The 19,870-nt window shown below is 41.3% G+C and overlaps 1 protein-coding gene across 1 annotated transcript in view; it reads left to right on the top strand.

The window, feature by feature from the left end:
* The window catches only part of LOC132404104 (neurexin-3-like), a 2,171,528-nt gene that overhangs the window by 606,430 nt on the left and 1,545,228 nt on the right, over positions 1–19,870 (top strand). The window contains exons 7-8 of the mRNA XM_059988144.1: positions 5,612–6,050; positions 12,052–12,435. Of these exons, the coding sequence (XP_059844127.1) occupies positions 5,612–6,050; positions 12,052–12,435 (823 nt within the window). The remainder of the gene's footprint in view (positions 1–5,611; positions 6,051–12,051; positions 12,436–19,870) is intronic.

Raw genomic sequence — 19,870 nt, 5'->3', positions numbered from 1 at the left:
GACTCACTTCCCCACATCAAGAATATGGATTGATACTGTCATTTTGAAAGGCAATCTGTCCCTTGAGGTCACTGCAAGAAAATGAATGTGAGCGTGCTAGTATGTGGTGTTTATGGAAGAATACAGCAGAAAGTAATTGGATAAGGGACTTCCTTCACAAGAACTAAAAGCTCATAAGTCAACAATGACAGTGTTATGAATGAGTTTTAAATTATTGTTGTTGATCATGAAGTCATGATCAACAGCTATGTGAATACAAACCGGAAAGAAGATTTAAAGATTAGCTTTATTTGTCACATGCGCATCCGAACGTAAAATGAAATGTGTCATTTGTATCAAATCAATCAACGAAGATTTTGCCAGGTAACCTACAAGCGTTGCCTCTCTTCCGGAACCAACATAGCATGCCCACACCCCACTAACCCTAACTCGCCCAGCTTCTTCAGCCTTTTGCCTCGTCCACTGATCACCTCCCAGCTCCTTACATCGTTCCCACTATCCTCTCTTCCAGTTGCCTATTTTCCAGCCTCTCACCTGGATTCACCTATCACTTGCCACTCCACCACCATCCATTACCCTGTTACACTGGCTATCTCCCCTCTTTCCAGTGCTGACCCGAAACATTCCCCTCTAGAGATACTGACTGATGTGCAGAGATCCTCCAGCATTTTGTGTCTTGCTGCCCATTTCCAGCATCTGCAGAATCTCACTTGTATCTTAAATATTTCTAAAAGTTCTTTCACCCATATTGTAGTATAGCCCAGAAGATCTTAAGTGGAAATACCATTACTGAGGGCTTATGATTTATTTATATTAAGGTGTTTTCCTCTCCCACCTTTAAAAAATGATTAATACTTTATAAGTTGGTCCTCCTACTTCATTTTTGCCTTGTGGAAGCAGTTAAAATCAGAATACATGATGCTTCAATGAAGAATACATAGTTTTCTTCTTACGTCTGACAATATATTCAGGTGCTAAATTGTGTTGGGTTCTGTTTGCTGCAAAAGCGCTTCATCAGGGAGTTGTTGTGGATTTTTTATTCAGTTGTTGATGGAGAGCATACTGCAAAAGTTTACTGTGCTATCGTTTATCCGCACTCTGGTTTGTCTTTGATCTGGGATTAGAATTAGTTTATTTTTGTCACATGTACTGAGATACAGTGAAAAGCTTGTGTTGCATACTGTTCATACAGATCAGATCATTACACAGTGCATTGAAGTAGGACAAGGTAAAAAAAAAACAATAACTGAATGCAGAATAAATTGCATGCTTGCTTGCATTACAAATGTTTATTTTTTTAGCAAAGATCCACGGATCAAAGTTTAAATTGTAGCAACCATCAAGTAAGCTTCACGTCATTTGCATGCAAGAGAATCCATGATAAATGCTTTCTGCAGACAAGTAAGCTTAGAGATCTAGTAAGCACAGTTAATCAGAGTTTAGAAGAATAGGGGAGAGTGTGGTGGGGTGGTGGAGGTTCTCATTGAAATCTACTGAATATTGAAGGGCCTAAATACAGTGGACATAGAGAGCATGTTTCCAATAGTGGGGGAGTCTGGGATCAAAGGGCTCAGCATCAGAATAGAAGGATGTCCATTTAGAGCAGAGATGAGGAGGAATTTCTTTAGCCAGAAGATGGCAAATCTGTGGAATTCATTGCGTATATTGAGTCATTGAGTATATTGAAACCGAAGTTTGATAGGTTCTTGATTAGTAAAAGGGTCAAAGGTTACAAAGCCGTAGAGCACTACTGCAGAGAAACAGACCTTTCAGCCCAATTGGTCCATGCCAACCTATTATTTAGCCTAACCCAATCGACCCATACCCGAACAATCCCCCTCCATACCCCTCACCCGCTGCACTTATCCAAATCTCTTAAATGATTAAATTGAACCTGCGTCATCCACTTCCACTAACAGCTCGTCCCACACTCTCACCACCCACTGAATGAAGAAGTCCCCCTTCATGATCCCCTGAAACATTTCACCTTTTACCCTTACAGGGAGAATTCAGGAGAATGCGGTTGAGAGGGAAAATAAATAAGACATGATCAAATGGCGAAGCAGACTTGATGGGCCAAATGGCCTAATTCTGCTCCTATATCTTATAGTTGGTCCTGGCACAGACTAATCAAAGTAAACTTACTGCTTACTGCAAATACAGGGCCAATGTTTTATTCAGTACTTGCATACTGATGGAACACAAATAAATAGCATCTTTGATAACTAAGCATAGTTCATCAGGGCACAGCAGATGGCTTGTTTAGCATAGAGTTGCATTTGTCATCATATACTATACAGCTGATATAAATTAATACCATTTGGTGTCACTGTGATACAGTCCACCCGAAACATAGCCCCAGTGTTCTGCAATATTTCATGGGACATGAGGGATCACTGTTTACTGGAAGCAAATGAAATCCATTTAATACCTTCCCCTTGAGTTTTGTGCACTCTTTTCAAATGGGCATTTGATATCATAGCACCAATCTTTTAAGTCAGGTTGACAATCTTCCAGGAATTTTCTGGAATTAAGTGACAATCCACCATCGATCTCTACACTGAGGAAAGAAATCACTGAGGTGTTTAAAAAGTTATGTCTCTTTCAGAAGCTGTTCTTTAACTATTTATTAGTCAAAATCAAAGCAAGTTTACTATCAAACTACGTATATGCCATTATATAGTCAAGTCAGGTTTATTGTCAATTAACTGTATACATGTATATCGTCAAACAAAACAACATTTCTTTGCACCAGGGTGTAAAGCGCAACAATACACATAACACACAATAGTAATAGAAACTAAGGATAAAATCTACAGATGAATTATGAATAAAATGAACAAAGTGCATAAATTAAATATTGTAAGGTACAGAACAGATTAAACAGTGACACTTCAAATGAATGCAGCAGGGAGTTCTGAAACTTAAAGGCCTGAGGGAGGAGCTGTTTCCCATTCTGAACGCTCTTTCTTTTAAGCAACGGAGTCTTCTGCCAGAAACAGAAAGTCAAAGAGGATGTGTGATATGCTAACTTAAGATCTTGTTGCGGGCATTTAGAAGAAAATAGAAAAGGAAGAAATAGAACAGTATTTATGAAAAAAATCAGAAGCAGAAGCTGACAAACAACCAATGTGGGTAAGAAGGCAAATCGTGCAAATACTAAATAAATAAATAATACTGAGAACGTGAGTTGTCCAGTCTTTGGAAGTGAGTCTGAAGGTTGAGGTATCAGTTCAGTGGTGAGGTGGGTGGAGGTGACCACACCATTACAGGAGCTAGATGGTTGCAGGGTAATATGGCTCCTGAACCTGCTGGAGTGGGAAGGGAACATGGTCTGGATAGTAGGGGATCCTGGATGATCATTTCTCCTTTCTTGTGGTAGTGCTCCTTGTAAACGTGATCAATGATACATGTATTTACTGAAAGTTCCATGGAGAGGAATTCTGTTCCACTGATCATCAAGATAGGGAAGGGACCATTACGGAGAAATTCAACTTATTATTTAAGAAGCAGAGCCCATGGTAGATTGCAACTTGTTTACAGACTAGCCATTCAATTTCTCCGCAGTTTTGTTTTTGTATTTGGTCTTAGGAAGCTCGCACATGTTGGGTGACAACTGGCATAAGTCTAGAGTTGGAGCAGTTAGAAGCCAGCAGTCACTTGATGATGTGTCCAGGAAGATAGCCAACCAGAGCTGTCCGCTATTTTGCCATGGTCCCCTGACTGAGATGATTCCAAGAGGAGATGATAGGGTTAGCCTTAAACAATCAGTGTCAGAGATACTTAAACTACAAATGGACCCATATGAAATGTGTCTTTCAAAGTCCCCTGCATTTCTGTTGACAGAACAGAGAAGCTGCTGTTAACCTTTGAGCAGTGGATGGTTTTTAACAAAATTCTAAAAAGGTTTAGACAGAGTCAATAAAGGGAGATTATTTCCAAGGTCTGAGACACTAATAATCAGCTAGCACAAACTTCGGCCAACTGAAAACCTATTCATAGAACATGTACTAAGAATATGTACTGCCCGATACGTTGGTGAAGGTAATTTCTGTTGTAGCCTCCAAAAGAAAAGTAGGATTAGAATGAAACAATTTGATGATGTAACATTGAAGCTTTATAAAGCCTCACTTGGAGTATTGTGAGCAGTTTTAGGCCTCCTATCAAAGAAAGAATATGCTGATATTGGAGAGAGCTCAAAGGAGGTTCAGAAAAATTATTCTGGGATTGAAAGGTTTGTCACATTAAGAGTGATTGGTGGCTCTGGGCCTTTACTCACTGGAATTCAGAGGAATGGAGGGTGAGCTCATTGAAACCTATCAAATGTTGAACAGCCTCGAAAGAGTAGATGTGGAGAGCATATTTCCTACGGTGAAGGAGTCTAGGACTAGAAGAAATAGCCTCAGAATCGAGGGGCATCCTTTTAGAATGCAGATGAGGAGGAATTTCTTTAGCCAGAGAGTGGTGAATCTGTGGAATTTTTTGCCACAGGCAGCTGTGGAGGCCAAATCATTGGGTATATTTAAGGCAGAAGTTAATAGATTCTTGATGAGCCAGGGTGTGAAGGAATATGGGGGAAAGGCAAGCGATTGGGGCTGGGAGGGACTATGAACTAACCATGATGAAATGGCAAAGCAGACTTGATTGGTCAAATTGTCTAATTCTGTTCCTATATGGATTTGAGTCTGCCCTTTTATTAACAATATTTCCCAGCCTCAGTCCAAAAACCTTGGGCCTGCTTAATATCCAGAGTTTAATGATTTGTGTTTCAAATGCACACAACAACTTGGCATCCTCAGACCTCTGGGGCAGAAAATTCCAAAGTTTCACCATCCTCTGAAGAGGAATCTCTGAATCTCAGTTTGAAATGGTCGATCCCTTATTTGGAAAATGTGCCCCCCGCTGGCTCAGCAGGGGAACACTCTTCCTACATTTAACCTGTAAAACTCCTTAAGAGTTTCATAGAGTGAAAGATAGTCATAGAACACTACACCTCAGAATCGCCACTCTAGTCTATGTCAAACTGTTCTTCTGCTGAGTCCCACTGATGCACTTCATTGAGCTCTGAATACTCTTCGAGTCCCATCGAGCCCTCCATAACCTTCCTGTTCATGTAGTTACCGAGTCAGTGAGGAATTGGAAGAACAATGGTAGTGTGGCAGGGAAATTTGGGAGCCTAACCAAACTAACTTTTTTAGAAGCAGCAGATGTCAGCTTGATGAAGCAAATGACCTTCTGTGTAATTCTGGTTTTGATGTGCTTCCATTGTGAGCCTTCTCAATGGCTCAATCACAGAGATGCTCTTTATGCAAATATTGAAGGGAATCAAATCGTAAATCTATCTGTCTGAGCAGAAAAATTGTGAGGTGAAGGGAAGTGATTTATTTGATGCAAATTTCACTCCCTATACCTTAGTTCGAGATGAATATTTGACTACAGATTAAGCCTGCTGACACAGACTATTTATTTCCGTTACAATTTAAAATATGTGTCCTTGTTATGATGTCAGTTTTCAGTGAAAAACCTAATTTCTCTTCAGTGCATTGGCCTGCACAAATTACTATACCCGTACTGAATATGATTTTGTGTTGTATTTTTTTGTGATTGGCAGGTTGTTTATAAAAACAATGACATCAGACTAGAGCTGTCACGCCTGGCAAGAATTAAGGATCCGAAAATGAAGATCCACGGCGATGTTGTGTTCAAGTGTGAAAATGTCGCCACCTTGGACCCCATATCATTTGAGACGCCGGAAGCATACATTAGCTTGCCGAAATGGAACACCAAGAAAATGGGTTCAATTTCTTTTGACTTCCGTACGTCGGAGCCCAATGGCCTCATTTTGTTCACGCATGGGAAGCCCCAGGAACGGAAAGACATGAGGAGCCCGAAGAAAACCAAAGTGGACTTCTTTGCCGTTGAACTCCTTGACGGGAACCTGTTCTTGCTCCTGGACATGGGATCTGGTGCGATAAAAATTAAATCAACCACCAGGAAGGTGAATGACGGGGAATGGTATCATGTGGACATCCAACGAGATGGGAGATCAGGTGAGAGAGATAACACAGTGTTGGCACAGATTGAGAACTATGCTGAAAGTGAAAACAAAATTTCTTTCAAAGAGCCAGAAGAAGCAACTGTGCCTACAGCAGGCTTTTCCAGAGGATTAATAATGAATGCTCTCTGATAAATAGATAGCTTTTGGCTTAAAGTTGGAATAGAATTTTTGTTTACTCTTGCATTATTGAATGATGTCAAAATTGGTTTTCTTGTCAGCACTTTCTTGGAATGTGAGTGCTGTTGTCTCCAGCCAAACCATAGAACCCGTAGCAATAGCAATAGATGCCAGACTTTTTATTCTGAGCAGCTTAGGGCCACATGTCTAAGAAAGGATGTGCTGGCTTTGGAGAGGGTCCAGAAGAGCTTGATTCCAGGGATGAAATTTTATGAGAGTGATCCTGAGGATAAAGGGGTTAATGTATGAGCTCCATTTGATGGCTCTGGGCCAATGCTCACTGGAGTTTAGAAAAATAATGGGGGAATCCCATTAAAACCTACTGAGTACTGAAAGATCTAGTGGATGTGGAGAGGGTACTTCCAGTAGTGGGGGAGTCTGGGACAAAAGGGAACAATATCAGAATTCAAGGTCATCCCCTTAGAGTAGAGCTGAGGAGAAATTTCTTTCGCCAGAGGGTGGTGAATCTGTGGAGGTTCATGGCCATAGATGGTTTGGAGACCAGGTCATTGGGTGTATTTAAAGCAGAAATTGATCGGTTCTCAATTAGTAAGGGTGCCAAAGGTTACAGAGAAAAGGCAAGAGAATGGGATTGTGAGGAAAATTCAATAAACCATGATTGAATGGTTTAGAAGGATTGATGGGCTGAATGGCTTAATTCTACTCCTGTGTCTTATGTTCTAATGGTTCCGTGACCCTGTGAACTCTTAGGCTGGAGCTGGAAGTGTGTAGCAGTTGCTGTGACAATGCCAAGTAAGCAAGCAGCCATCTGGGTGGAGTCAATGAGGTTTTGAAGGACTGGGGATATAAATGCCATCTCAGTTCAAGAAACACAAGTGAGGGAAGTTACTGGACTCTGGAGCAAAAAAAAAAAATATATATAAATATATATATACAGAAATCCACAGGTTAAGCAAGATTCATGATTAGATTTATTAGATTTATTACAGAGAAATGTGTCAGGTACAACCCAAGCAGTCTGAGGATGTGCTGAGGGAAGCCCATAAATGTCGCCACACTTCCAATCCCAACTGCCCACAATGTTTAGCAGAACAACAAACTCAGCCAAACATACAAAACAGACATAACAACAGCAAAACAAATCCTTTATTACCCTCCACCAGTTTGGAACACCCTGACCTCCAGTCATGTCGACCTTGGGCCCCCATCTCCAGACCTCAGACCCGGACTCATCGACCTTGGATCTCTGACATCCGGGCATTAACTGTGGAGGGAAACGGACAGTCAAAATTTGACATTGAGACCCTTCATCAGAGCTAAAAGAATAGAGTGGAGGAAACTTCTCAATAGGAGACAGGGGAGTAGAGCAAGTATCTCTCCTCTACTCTCAGTCCAGATGGGTCTGCACCCAAGATGTCATTTGTCCATTTCCCCTCCAGAGATGATGAGTTCTTCCATTGGTTTGTTTTCCTTTTTCTTGACTTCAATTCATTTTTTCATTTGTGTTGATTTTTGAAATGAAATGCTCTGGGCTGGTTTTTTAATAAAGGGCCAGTTTTGCTCCTGATCCCCCCCTGAGCAGCCCCCCACAATTCCAAGCTGTCAGGTCCCATCAGAGGGAGGTATGGGTGGCCACCCTGTGCCATGGTCTATTGCAGACATGTGACTTTTTCCATTTCACACATCCACGTTCTCCAGCCAGTAGAACAAGATTGCTAATTACTGCTGAATTAGTGGCAGTTTTGTGCTTAAGGCCGTTTCTCCACTATCTAATGAGTTGAGACTAGGCAAACTCATTTCATGCCTTGTGCTTCAGAAGCATTTCATACCTTGATGAGTTCAGCTACAGCAGTACTCTCAACAGCTCGACACTATTCAGTGTCAAGCACTCCACTTGATGGACAGCCTATCCATCAATTCAATTTCTCCACCCTTCAGCACAGCGTGGCTGCAGTGTCTATTAGCCCAAGGTATACTGCAGCAGAGCTCCGAGACGCCTTGGGCAGCAGCACCTGGACTAATGACCCCCCAACCGAGGACAACTGCAGCAACTTGCATTCATGCAGCTGCTTATAAAGAGAAATGCCCAATCTGTTTCACTTTATCAACTGTTATTTTATTTTGTAATCATTTTTGTTTAGACATACAGCGCAGTGTCAAGCCCAACAATCATGTGCTGTCCAATTACACTCAAGCTACTGCCCACTACACCGCTAGTGCTTAGGGTAGCAATGACGGTGCTCCATCTCTGCCTGTCTTCAAAGCTTCCTTCAAAGTTCCAATAGCTCAGTTTTCACTACTGTCAGTCATTCAAGTCCCAGGTGGAGACTCAGGAATACCGTCACACTCAGATGTAGAAGGGTTCTTCATTGTTGTTTCTATAACAGTTTTGTTTTACCAGTCAGGGTTGTTAACCCTGAGCTGAATACACAAACCTGGAGGACCAGTAGTCTGGTCTCTACCTTTTGACCTGTTTGGCATGGGTGACCCTACCAAGAGCCAAAGCATAAAGCCCTGACTCCAGACAACATAACTCCCTGGGCCAATTCTGCTCATGTGATCAATTAACCTACTAACCCGTATATCTTTTTATGTGCCAAGAAACCAGAGCACCCGGAGGAAACCCATATGGCCGCAGGGGGAACGTACATAATCTTTACAGACAGTGGCAGAATTGAATCTGGGTCACGGGCTGTAATATCATCAGATTTTAACCATCAACGGGTAATGTTAATGGCTAACAGTTCAATGTTCTGGACCGAGACCCTTTGTCAGGACCTGATGAAATGACTCAGCCCAAAACGTCAACTGTTTATTCCCATCCACTGATGCTGCCTGACCTGCTGAGCTCCTCCAGAACATTGTGTGTATTTATTTCATCCATGTACATATTTAAGAGAGTCTTAATTCTCCCTATAGCAACAGGAGTGGTGGAAGGTGGTGAGACTATAAATTACATGTTAGCTAGTGACACATTGGACATGATCTTCACCACCTAACACATCCAAGAGAAATGCAAGCAGCCGTATCCAATATTAAACATGCCTTTTTGACTAGGTTAAGTAGCATAAAGATTGTGGGCTGAAGGGCCTATATCTATGCTGTACAGCTCTATGTCCTCATTGCTATATTTTCATGCCCAAATGGTTAGGTGCAGAGTTGATTGTGAGTGATAGCAAATTTTGCACATACAGTCAGTGGCCACTTTATTAGGTACACTGGTATACTTGCTTGTTACTGCATACATTGAATCAGTCAATCAGTTGGCAGCAACTCAATGCATAATAGCAAGCAGACATGGCCAAGATCTTCAGTTGTTGTTCAGACCGAACTTGAGAATGGGGAAGAAATGTGATCTACGTGGCTTTGACTGTGGAATGATAGTTGGCGCCAGACAGGGTGGTTTGAGTATCTCAGAAACTGCTGATCTCCTGGGATTTTCACATGCAACATTCTCTGGAGTTTATATATAGAGAATGGTGTGGAAAACAAAAAGTGTAGAGTAAGTGCTAGTTCTGTGGACAAAAATACCTTAATAAAGTGACTGCTCTCTGCATGTTTAGGGCAAAGTGTAGAAATTCAATCCCTGAGAGAATCTAAATACATTGTAAAGAGCCATTATGACAGAAACAGGTCATTAGGACATTGCTGGTGGTGAGAGCTTCCAGCCTGCAAATTAGTTGCTGTGTTTTTCTCCAGTATTATGACGACTTCACAATACTGTCCTTTACTAGCTGTAAGTGCTTTGGGATGCACTGGAAATGACATGAAAGGAATAAATGCATGTCTGTCTTTCTTTCTTCATGGCATGTCTTCAGACTGGCACTGAGTTAAATCCTGGGCTTTCAGGATAAATATTAAATAGCGATGGTTTCTGTGTTGGTGGCTGAGTCAGCGGTTAGAACCAGGAATAGCTACAGCCATAATCTTGGAGTGAACACATTTTATGACAGTCTTTTAATAGCACTGATTTAATATTCAGAAATGTAATGGCTCCTCAAAAATCCATCTACATTACTTGGGCAGTTTCTTCAGCAAACACATAAGAGAGTATATTTCAATTATACATACTTCATTAGCAATGAAGTGGTTCTGAATGTCTAGACTGCATGACCATATACTGTAAGTACACGCTTTTCCCTTTCTACTGACCCAGTTAAGACTAGCCATAAGACCCTAAGACATAAGGCCAAAATTAGGCCGTTTGTTCCATCGAGCCTATTTCACTATTCAATGATGGCTGATTTATTTTTTCTCTCAACCCTATTCTACTGCTTTCTCTCCATAACCTTTCACACCCCTACTAATTAAAGATCAAACCATCAAACTCCAGTTTAAATGTACCCAATGAATTGGCCTCCACAGCAGTCTGCTGGCAATGGATCTCACAGATTCACCACCCTCTGGCAAAAGAAATTTCTCCTTATCCCTATTCTAAAGTGATGTATTCTGTGGCTGTGTCCTCTGTTCCTAGTTTCTCCCTCTTTTGGAAACATTTTCTGTACATCCACTCTGTCTAGGCCTTTCAACATGTGATGGGTTTCGAAAGAAGAGAAAATCTGCAGATGCTGGAAATCAAAGAAACACACACAAAATGCTGGAGAAGCTCAGTAGACCAGGCAGCATCTATGGAAAAGAGTAAACAGTAGAAGTTTCAGGCTGAGAACTTCCATCAGGACCAGAAAAAGATGACAATTCAGAGTTAGAAGCTGGGAGGAGGGGAAGAAGAAGTTCAAGGTGACAGGTAATAGGTGAAACTAGGAGGGGGAAAGGGGTGAAGTAAAGAGCTGGAAAGTCAATTGGTGAAAGAAATCTCTTTCCTGGTACTTATCCTTGCAAACGGAACAAGTGCCATACCGACCGCTACACCTCCACCCTCACTCCCACTCAGGGCTGCAAACAGTCCTTCCAGGTGAGGCAACACTTCACCTGTGAGTCTGTTGGGGGTCATCTACTGTATCTGGTGCTCCTTGCGTTGGCCCCCTGTATGTCAGTGAGACCCGACATAGATTGGGAGACCGCTTTGCCAAGCACCTTCAGTCTGTCCACCAGAAAAAGTGGGATCTCCAAGTGGCCACTCATTTTGATTCCACTTCCCAGTCTAACATGTCAGACCATGGTCTCCTCAACTGTCATGATGAGGCCACACTCAGGCTGGAAGAGCAACACCTTATATTCCATCTGGGTAGCCTCCAACCTCATGACATGAACATCAATTTCTTGAACTTCCAGTAATTGCCCCCCTTCACCATTCCCCATCCCCTTTTCCTTCTCTCACTTTATCTCCTTACCTGCCCATCATCTCCCTCTGCTGCTCCTCCCCCTTCCCTTTGCTCCATGGCTTTCTGTCCTCTCCTATCAGATTCCCCATTCTCCAGCCCTTTATCTCTTCAATCAGTCAACTTCCCAGCTCTTTACTTCACTCCTCCCCCTCTCCCGCTTTCACCCATCACCCGCCACCTTATACTTCTTCCTCCCTTCACCACCTTCTTATTCAGACTTGCCATCTCTTTTTTTCCAGTCCCAATAAAAGGTCTTGGCCTGAAACATCAACGGTTTACTCATTTCCATAGATGCCGCCTGGCCTGCTGAGTTCCTCCCACAATTTGTGTGTATTACTTCAACAAGATCCTGCCTCATTCTTTTAAACTCCAACTAACTGTATAGGCAATGAATCCTGCCAGCCTAGTTAGCAACTCTTTATACTGAATGCTACACCACTGGGTTATAATATGGAGTTCCCTTTAAGAAAGAAGCTTCTGATGTAATATATTGGAGATTCGAATGCAGGACAAATTCACTCGTAAATAAAAGTTGGGCCAGCAGTGCTAAACAGTCTGATTTTCTCTTTGTAGGTACTATATCGGTGAATAGTCGACGCACGCCATTCACAGCAAGTGGGGACAGTGAGATTCTCGACCTGGAAGGAGACATGTACCTTGGCGGACTGCCAGACAACAGAATGGGTTCCATCCTGCCCACAGAACTCTGGACAGCCATGCTCAACTATGGCTACGTCGGCTGTATCAGGGACTTGTTCATTGACGGCAGGAGCAAAGACATCCGACAGCTAGCTGAGGCACAGAACGCCGCTGGGGTCAAGCCGTCTTGCTTGCGAGTGAGCAGTAAACACTGTGACAGCAACCCTTGTAAGAACAATGCCGTGTGCAGAGAAGGTTGGAACAGGTTCATTTGTGACTGCACGGTCTTGGGCTACTGGGGAAGAACGTGTGAAAGAGGTAAGAGTGACTTACTTTGTAGAAGAACAACTGTCTTATGGCAATTTACTGTTGCATGAACGATGTGCTAGTATCTGCCTTAGTATGATAAAGAGCCATTGAAAGGTGATGGTGCTTATAGATATGATCTCTCAGCTTAATTAAAGATTTTGACCAACTGGCACAAAAAGTGGAGAGTCAATCCTTTGTAGAAGGTGATCCGAGTTGCTCCTCAGTCCCTCATAGGACTGTGGCTTTTGGGACTGTTTTGCATTGAAGGTGGTCATGTCACTTACTTGTCCTCTGCGTCAAATATCATAAGGAAAGTTACAGATTTTTTTTTAACAGAAGGTTATAGTCCACCACCAGTTCCAATGGATTGTTCAAAAAAGAAAGAAGATGATGTATGGGAAGGGCAATCCAAGGTAAAACAAGAAAAAATTATGGGCAGAACAGTGAATGGAATCAAATTTCAGAAACAGCTGAGAATGTACAGCCATGTTTAGATCAGGTTGGATTTGTACTCATTGGGTCTCTTTTTACAAGATCCTGGTTTAGGCCTATCTGGAAATATAATTAGGCAACCTGATTTGGTTAATGAATATGAAAACTCTTGGAAAAAGATTTCCACAAGAATGCACTTGATTAAAAAAAAAACTCATCTGTCACAATATGCTGAGGAGAGTCCATGCATTGCTGAAAGAAGTTGGAATCTACAGGTTATTTAAACCAAATGATCCAGTATGTACAGGCTGTTTAATAAAATAGATGTGCTCACTAGCTCTTCTTTATGCAAAAAATTCCAACACTTGGAATAAGTTAACATTTATATGGTAATGGTAACAGTTCATGAAAAGAGATAAACGAGGTACATGCAGTGATCAATATGATTTCACATAGAAAGTAAGTGTGTGTTTGGCACACATGTGCCCCTGTGATCTTCTAAATTTGTTTGGTTATTCTGAAGTTCCTAGGGGTTTTCATTTTTTGAAGTAGCTTAGCTTTCTTTTTGTTCTTTACATTTTCCAGTGTAACAGTAAAAAATATCATGATATTTATGCAAAGGAATATTTATATTCGTGATTATATTGGATTTGTATGAAAGTATCTTTTAAGTACAGTCAGATGTGATCAGGCTACATTTTTGGACTGTGCGCTGCTGTCTTCAACGAAGGGTGTGGTGTTGTTGGTTCTGCCAGTCCAAATGATAGTCCTTGGATGAACACCACTGAAACCCACAGATGCTACACTGGGGAGAGGTTTGCACTTTTGCTACTTTGGTGTGTGACTGGAGACAAAAACACTGTGTGATAAAGTCAGAGATCAGGGATTCCTGTGTGGGATCATGCGCCATATAGATGGCAGGAGATGGATGTGTGGAGTTCAGCAGAATGTTCCAGAAATACGGGCGGACTCATCCGTTTGTCCTGTACTTAGATAGTGTGGAGTTGTTCCTTAAGAGAAACACCAGAATCATTGACTTCCCATGGGGAGGATACGGCAATGGGATGTAATCGTCCTCAAAGAGAGAAAAGCAACACAGATGTTTGTGGTATAGTCATGGGCAAGGGTAACACTGGTGAGTTTAGCAGGGCCATGAACTACCTTATGAGTATCATATGATGACTTAGTATAGAGATTGGAAAGGCATTTCAATCCTATGTTGGTGTCTTACAGTACGGAATGAGAATCGGTTTTGATACCACTGACATACTGTATGTTGTGAAATGTGTTGTTTTATGGCAGCATTAGAGTGTAATACATAAAACTATACAATAAATTATAGTAAGAAATGTATATAAATTAAGTAACTAGTACAAAAAGAGAGCAAAAATAGAAACGGGCCCTTTGGCCCATCTGGACCATGCTGACCATCTGAACATTTGGGCCATATTTCTCTGACCCTGTCCTATCTATTTACCTGCCTCAACCACTTCTTCTGGCAGCTTATTCCATATACTCACCACCCTTTGTTCCCATCAGGTCCATTGAAATCATACCTCTCTCACTATATGCCAGGATAGGAGCATAACCACATGTACAGTACCTGTACAGTCTTGGGCACATATATATAGCTAGGGCACTATGAGTTTGTCAATGTGGAGTGGAGAGTGAGTTTACATATCTGGTGGGAGCAAAAGGTGTTGGGGTGAAGCGCTGCGGGAGGAGTGTGGGACAGGTGGCAGAGAAGGAGTGCCAGGGCAGAGGCATTGTGTGAGTGCAGACACACCCAGGCCTGAGACACCAGGCAAGGTCATTTGATTCCAAACATTTGGTTTATTGATCCCCTTTTCCCAACCATGTCTCCCCTCTCTCTGCCTCCTTTCTGACTCTCAGTCCACAATAGAGACCCACATCAGAATCAGCTTTATCATCACCCACATTTGTCACAAATTTTTTTGTGCGGTAACAATGCAGGCAAATACATAAAATTACTACACTACTTAGCCATACTAGCTATATTAGAATCATAGAAAAGTACAGCACAAAAATGAGCCCTTCAGCCCATCTAGTTCATGCCAAATGTTTTAGCTGCCTGCTCCCATCAACCTGCATCTATATGTGTCTGACCTTTGATAGCACTGTAAATGTAGTAAGTCTATTTAGTGGATAACTGGAAGTAACATAGAGATGCCAAGGCAAATTATTCACTGATAAGACAAGACATTCCATTGCCAAATCTCTCCATTGCTCTACCACATGCCTTGCAAGATGCTTCTAGAAGTGCAAATCTTTATCCAGTATTTGATTGGCTGTGGTAACGTCTTCCTAAATACAGAATATTATGTTTCAATTGATAATGCACCATGAATTAGGATGCTTTGGATCATAAAAGACACTACATAGTTGTTGTTGTTGTAGTTGTTAACCAGTACCAACAGTCATTTGGATCATCACTGAGAAACCAGCCAGCTGATCCAATAGAACAGGTTTGGCCTCTCTGATGATTCCATCAGAAATACATCGACTCAACCTTATCCTCACTCATTTACCATGGAAGAATGCAGTGGCCATCATACAGTCTTGTCTTTACAATGACAATCCCTTCCTTTGCAGTGTATACCTTTACCATACATGCTAAGTGAGTTCAGTTCATATCAGAACAAATCTGACAGCAGAAAATGGCATCTATGAGATAGGAAATACTTTATGTCATCTGTAGTTTCCCACCTTATAGCTAACACTCCATCGCCATCATAGATCATGGTGGCAGAGGCAGATGCTGTAGATTAGCATGGGTGGCACAGTAGAGTAGCAGTTCACATAACATTTTCCATTACCAGCAACCTGGGTTCAATTCCCACCGCTGTCTGTAAGCAGTTGGCACGTTCTCCCCGTGATCATGTGGGTTTCCTCGGGGTGCTCCGGTTTCCTCATCCAGGTCAATAGGTTAATTGGTCACATGGATATAATTGGATGGTGTGGACTCATTGGGCTGGAATCATTTGTTATAGTACTGTATCTTTAAATTAGAAAGAGACTCTTAGATAGCACATGGATGATAGAAAACTGGAGGGGTATGAGGGAGGGAAGTGTTATATTGTTGTTTGAGTTGGTTATAAGGTTGACACAGCATTATGTGCCAAAGGGTCTGTACTGTGCTGTAATGTTCCAAGTACTATATTCTGGAATCATTGGTTTAAAATATCAGGGGAAAGGCAGCTTCTCCAACAGTGCATAAGACCTAAGTAACACAGTACATTTCTGCTGAATTTTTTGTAGACGTGCTTCCACTGGAACTCATTCAAATGAATTATCCAATGCCATCATGCATACCCTAAGAACTGGACACGAGTCAGGCTCTGGATGACAAATGGCACATAACAGTGACAATTCTCTAATGCTCGGCAATATCCATTTCCAATAAGAGAGCCTAATCACCTTCATTTGACAATGAACAGCACAACTATTGCCAAATATCCACCATCAACAAGCTGCAGATCACCTTGACAATACTTAACTGTATAAGCTGTAAAAATGAGTCAGGGCATTCATCTTCTGCCTTGTCATTATGTACAAAGCATAATACTTCAGAGTCAGGTTTAATTTCACTGACGTATGATGTCAAATTTGTTGTTTTGCTGCAACAGAACAGTAAAATAGAGAAAAATATGATGAATGACTATAAGAAATATACATAAAACTTAAATTAAGTAAGTAATTCAAAAAGTGTGCAAAAATAGTGAGGTAATGTTCATGGGTTGGTTCGTTGCCCATTCAGAAATCTGATAGTGGAGAGAAAGAAGCTGTTCCTAAAACTTTGAGTGCACAACGTTCAAAAGTTCAAAGGAAATTTATATCAAAGTGCAAATATGTCAACATATGCAACCCTAAGTTTCATTTTCTTATTCAATAAATCCAATAACCATAATTGTATCAATGAAAGACCACACCAACTGAGCATACAACCAGTGTGCAAAAGACAACAAACTGTGCAAATACAGAAAGGAAGATGAAATAATAAATAGATAGATAAATGGCAGATAGAAAGTTAGATAGATAAATAAATAAATATTGAGAATATGAGATAGGTTTGAGGAAAGAGTAGTGAGATTTCGAAGGGTCCTGAGGGATGTCTTCACTAAGAGGGTTGTAGACATATGGAATGAGTTATCAGAGGGTGTGGTTGAGGCTGATACAGTAAGAACATTTAGAAGTCATCTGGACAAGTACATGGTTAGGAGGGGATTAGAGAGATACAGGCCAAATGGAACTAGCCTAGTTGTGTATCTTAGTTGGGCTGAAGGCCTGTCTCTATGCTGTATTACTATACATCTCTATACTTTACACCTTCATGTTATCACATGTACCTTGAGTACAAAGAGTGAAATGTGTTGTTTCCATTAACAACCAACACACCCAAGTGTGCACTGTTGGCAGCCTGCAAGAGTCACCATGCACTCCAGTGCTAACACAGCATGCCCACAATGGTCAGCAGAATAGCACAGAACACAACAAACAACAAAACAACATCAGCAAAGCAAGCCCTGTTTCTCCCTATCACACACTATATACGCATCCCTCTAACCCCAAGTTAGTCCGTATTCTTCAGCCTCCAGCAGACCTGGAGTTGGACTCAGAATCGGATACAGATTTGCAGACATTCACCTCTAACTGTAGCTCAGCAGGCCTCCAAACCTTGCCCATGTGCTCAGCTGGCACACCATCCATCTCTCATAGTTCCAAATGTGGGGCTGTAAGGCTATGTTTTGTATCGAGGCTGTGTCAAAGGATAGAAAGCTTTTGAGAATATGGACAGGCAAGCAGAAGCCCAATCAGCCCACGTTGAGCATGCTTTGATGTCAGCGACGATCAGTGAGAGTGTTCCAATTCAATCAAAACGTTATCATTATTAGAATTTACCATTTCATCATGAGGAGAGATGTGAGCATTGATTCAGACTTGAACATAGATTTACAAATACATTCCCTTGGTTCAAATGTTTCTGGTTATTCCTTTTTTATCGCTATTTTGCGCAATTTTGAATGGGGCGGACTGGCAGTCAGCAAACAGCACAGTGAACTGAACTGCACTGAAAATTCCTAGACTGTTTCGAGGATTCTTCAGTTTGATATTTAATATTCTGCATGTTATTTGCTCATTTTTTGCCATTTGCATGATTTGTTTGCTTATGCACATTTTGATGTTTTCTTTGAATGGGTTCCATGATGTTTCTTTGTTTCATGGCTGTCTACTGGAAGAAGAATATCAAAGTTGTACACTGCATACATACTTCGTTAATAAATGTACTTTGACTCTTTGAATGATTTTCTGAGTGACATTTGTGGAGTGTTGTATTCTGACTGGACCTTCAGACTTATCTTACGGCCATCCTTGTGGTAGGTATACCGAAAATCATCTGAGTTAATTATATGATGCAGCTGATGCCTGATTGGGAATCTTGTTCATTCCTCATAATGCTGAAATGCACCAGGAATTGTTGAGCATGAGTCAATATGTCAGTGAAGATGATTTTACTCTGTGAAGGCAATCCATCACAGAAAACCTTTCTCCTTTGTTCCCTCTGCCTGATACCTGATCCTAATAAAGAAACATGGTTCTTTCCCTTTTTGCCAATGATTGTCTTCTCACATAAAGCTCCATCTGCTTTTTTTTTAGATTTTTTTCTATAAGTGCAAACAAGTTGTGCTTATTAACTTCAACTAATATTTTAAAGTGGATGCTTGCTCTTCTGGTAGTATTGGGTTCCCTGTCTGCAAAGCCCTAAACTCAAAATAAGAACTAAGGCCCCATCTAATGTAGGTATCAATGAGTACCCTCACTATAGGAAGGTTATACTATATCATCCTACTCTTCAGTGATGAGCTGACTTCACTGTGTAGTCTCTGTGGTGAGGTCCAGTTGTCAACACCCACCGTTGGAGTGTTGGGTTCCTCTTCCCTATTAAGGAGGAGGTTCCTCCAGCTAACTAAGTAGTTCAAACACTGTTTATTTTATTGTTAATGATGCATTTTGAAATTTGGACAAATAGTTTTTAACACACAGAAGATTTCTGATCTGTGAAATATTTACAAAATTACGGAAGATTTATAAACTTCAAAGGATTTTGAAACACAGATGCAATTCTTGTGAACGAAAAGAACATACCAATGATTTGCAGATGAATCAGTCATCAATTGCAGAAACCAAAAGTTGAGGAATGCATAGTAGTTCTTCTTTCTGTCATGCTCCTTGTCATTCTTGAAAATCCCCAATGTTTTCAAACACTCATCATATTTTGCTACTAGTTAACACTACTAGCATGTGATGATCTCAGATAACTTGCTGGGACAAAGTAACTCATGCAGATGGTCTGAAGCAGGGGTTCCTAACCTGGGGTCCATGGACTCCTTGCTTAATGGTATTGGTCAATGGCATAAAAAAAGTTTGGAACTTCTAGTCTAAAAACTTCTGGGAAAGAGATCCCAGACAGCTAAAATTAATGCTCCAAGGGCTGACTCCCTGAGTACACAAATATCCCAACCATTGGGATATGAGCTATGCCGACAAGCAAGTTTGATGTGCTAACTGACATAACCCCATTGTCTTGCATTTGGCTAATGGAGGCAAGAAGGCTCATGGTCATTCTACTTTGCAAATCACATCTCTGGAGCAGCCAACCCTGCTCTATGCCAGCAACCCATGTTCTGTGAACATTGCTTTTTAGCATCAAGCTGATTGCTGCTTGCAGTTTACATTAAGAACTGTAGACTGCTTCTTGTTTATCAGAGCAAGGAATGATTGTTGAAAGTTTAACTTTGTTACAAACAACTCTGACCCTTTGAAAGGCTGTGCTGTACAGCTAGGTAGCTGAGGTTAGCAATAAGCTTCTTAGGCCCTGGAGTGAATATCCATCTCACTCTGAAGCAGAAAGATTAATGGCCATGGTAGATCCATCACTTAACTCAATCATCCCAATTGCGACTGGAACTCAGAACTTAAAACAAAAAACAAA

This window comes from Hypanus sabinus, chromosome 2 (genome assembly GCF_030144855.1).
Source record: "Hypanus sabinus isolate sHypSab1 chromosome 2, sHypSab1.hap1, whole genome shotgun sequence".
Taxonomy (NCBI): Eukaryota; Metazoa; Chordata; class Chondrichthyes; order Myliobatiformes; family Dasyatidae; genus Hypanus; species Hypanus sabinus.
The sequence above is the reverse complement of the archived record's forward strand: the minus strand, read 5'-3'. Positions and strand labels throughout refer to the sequence as shown.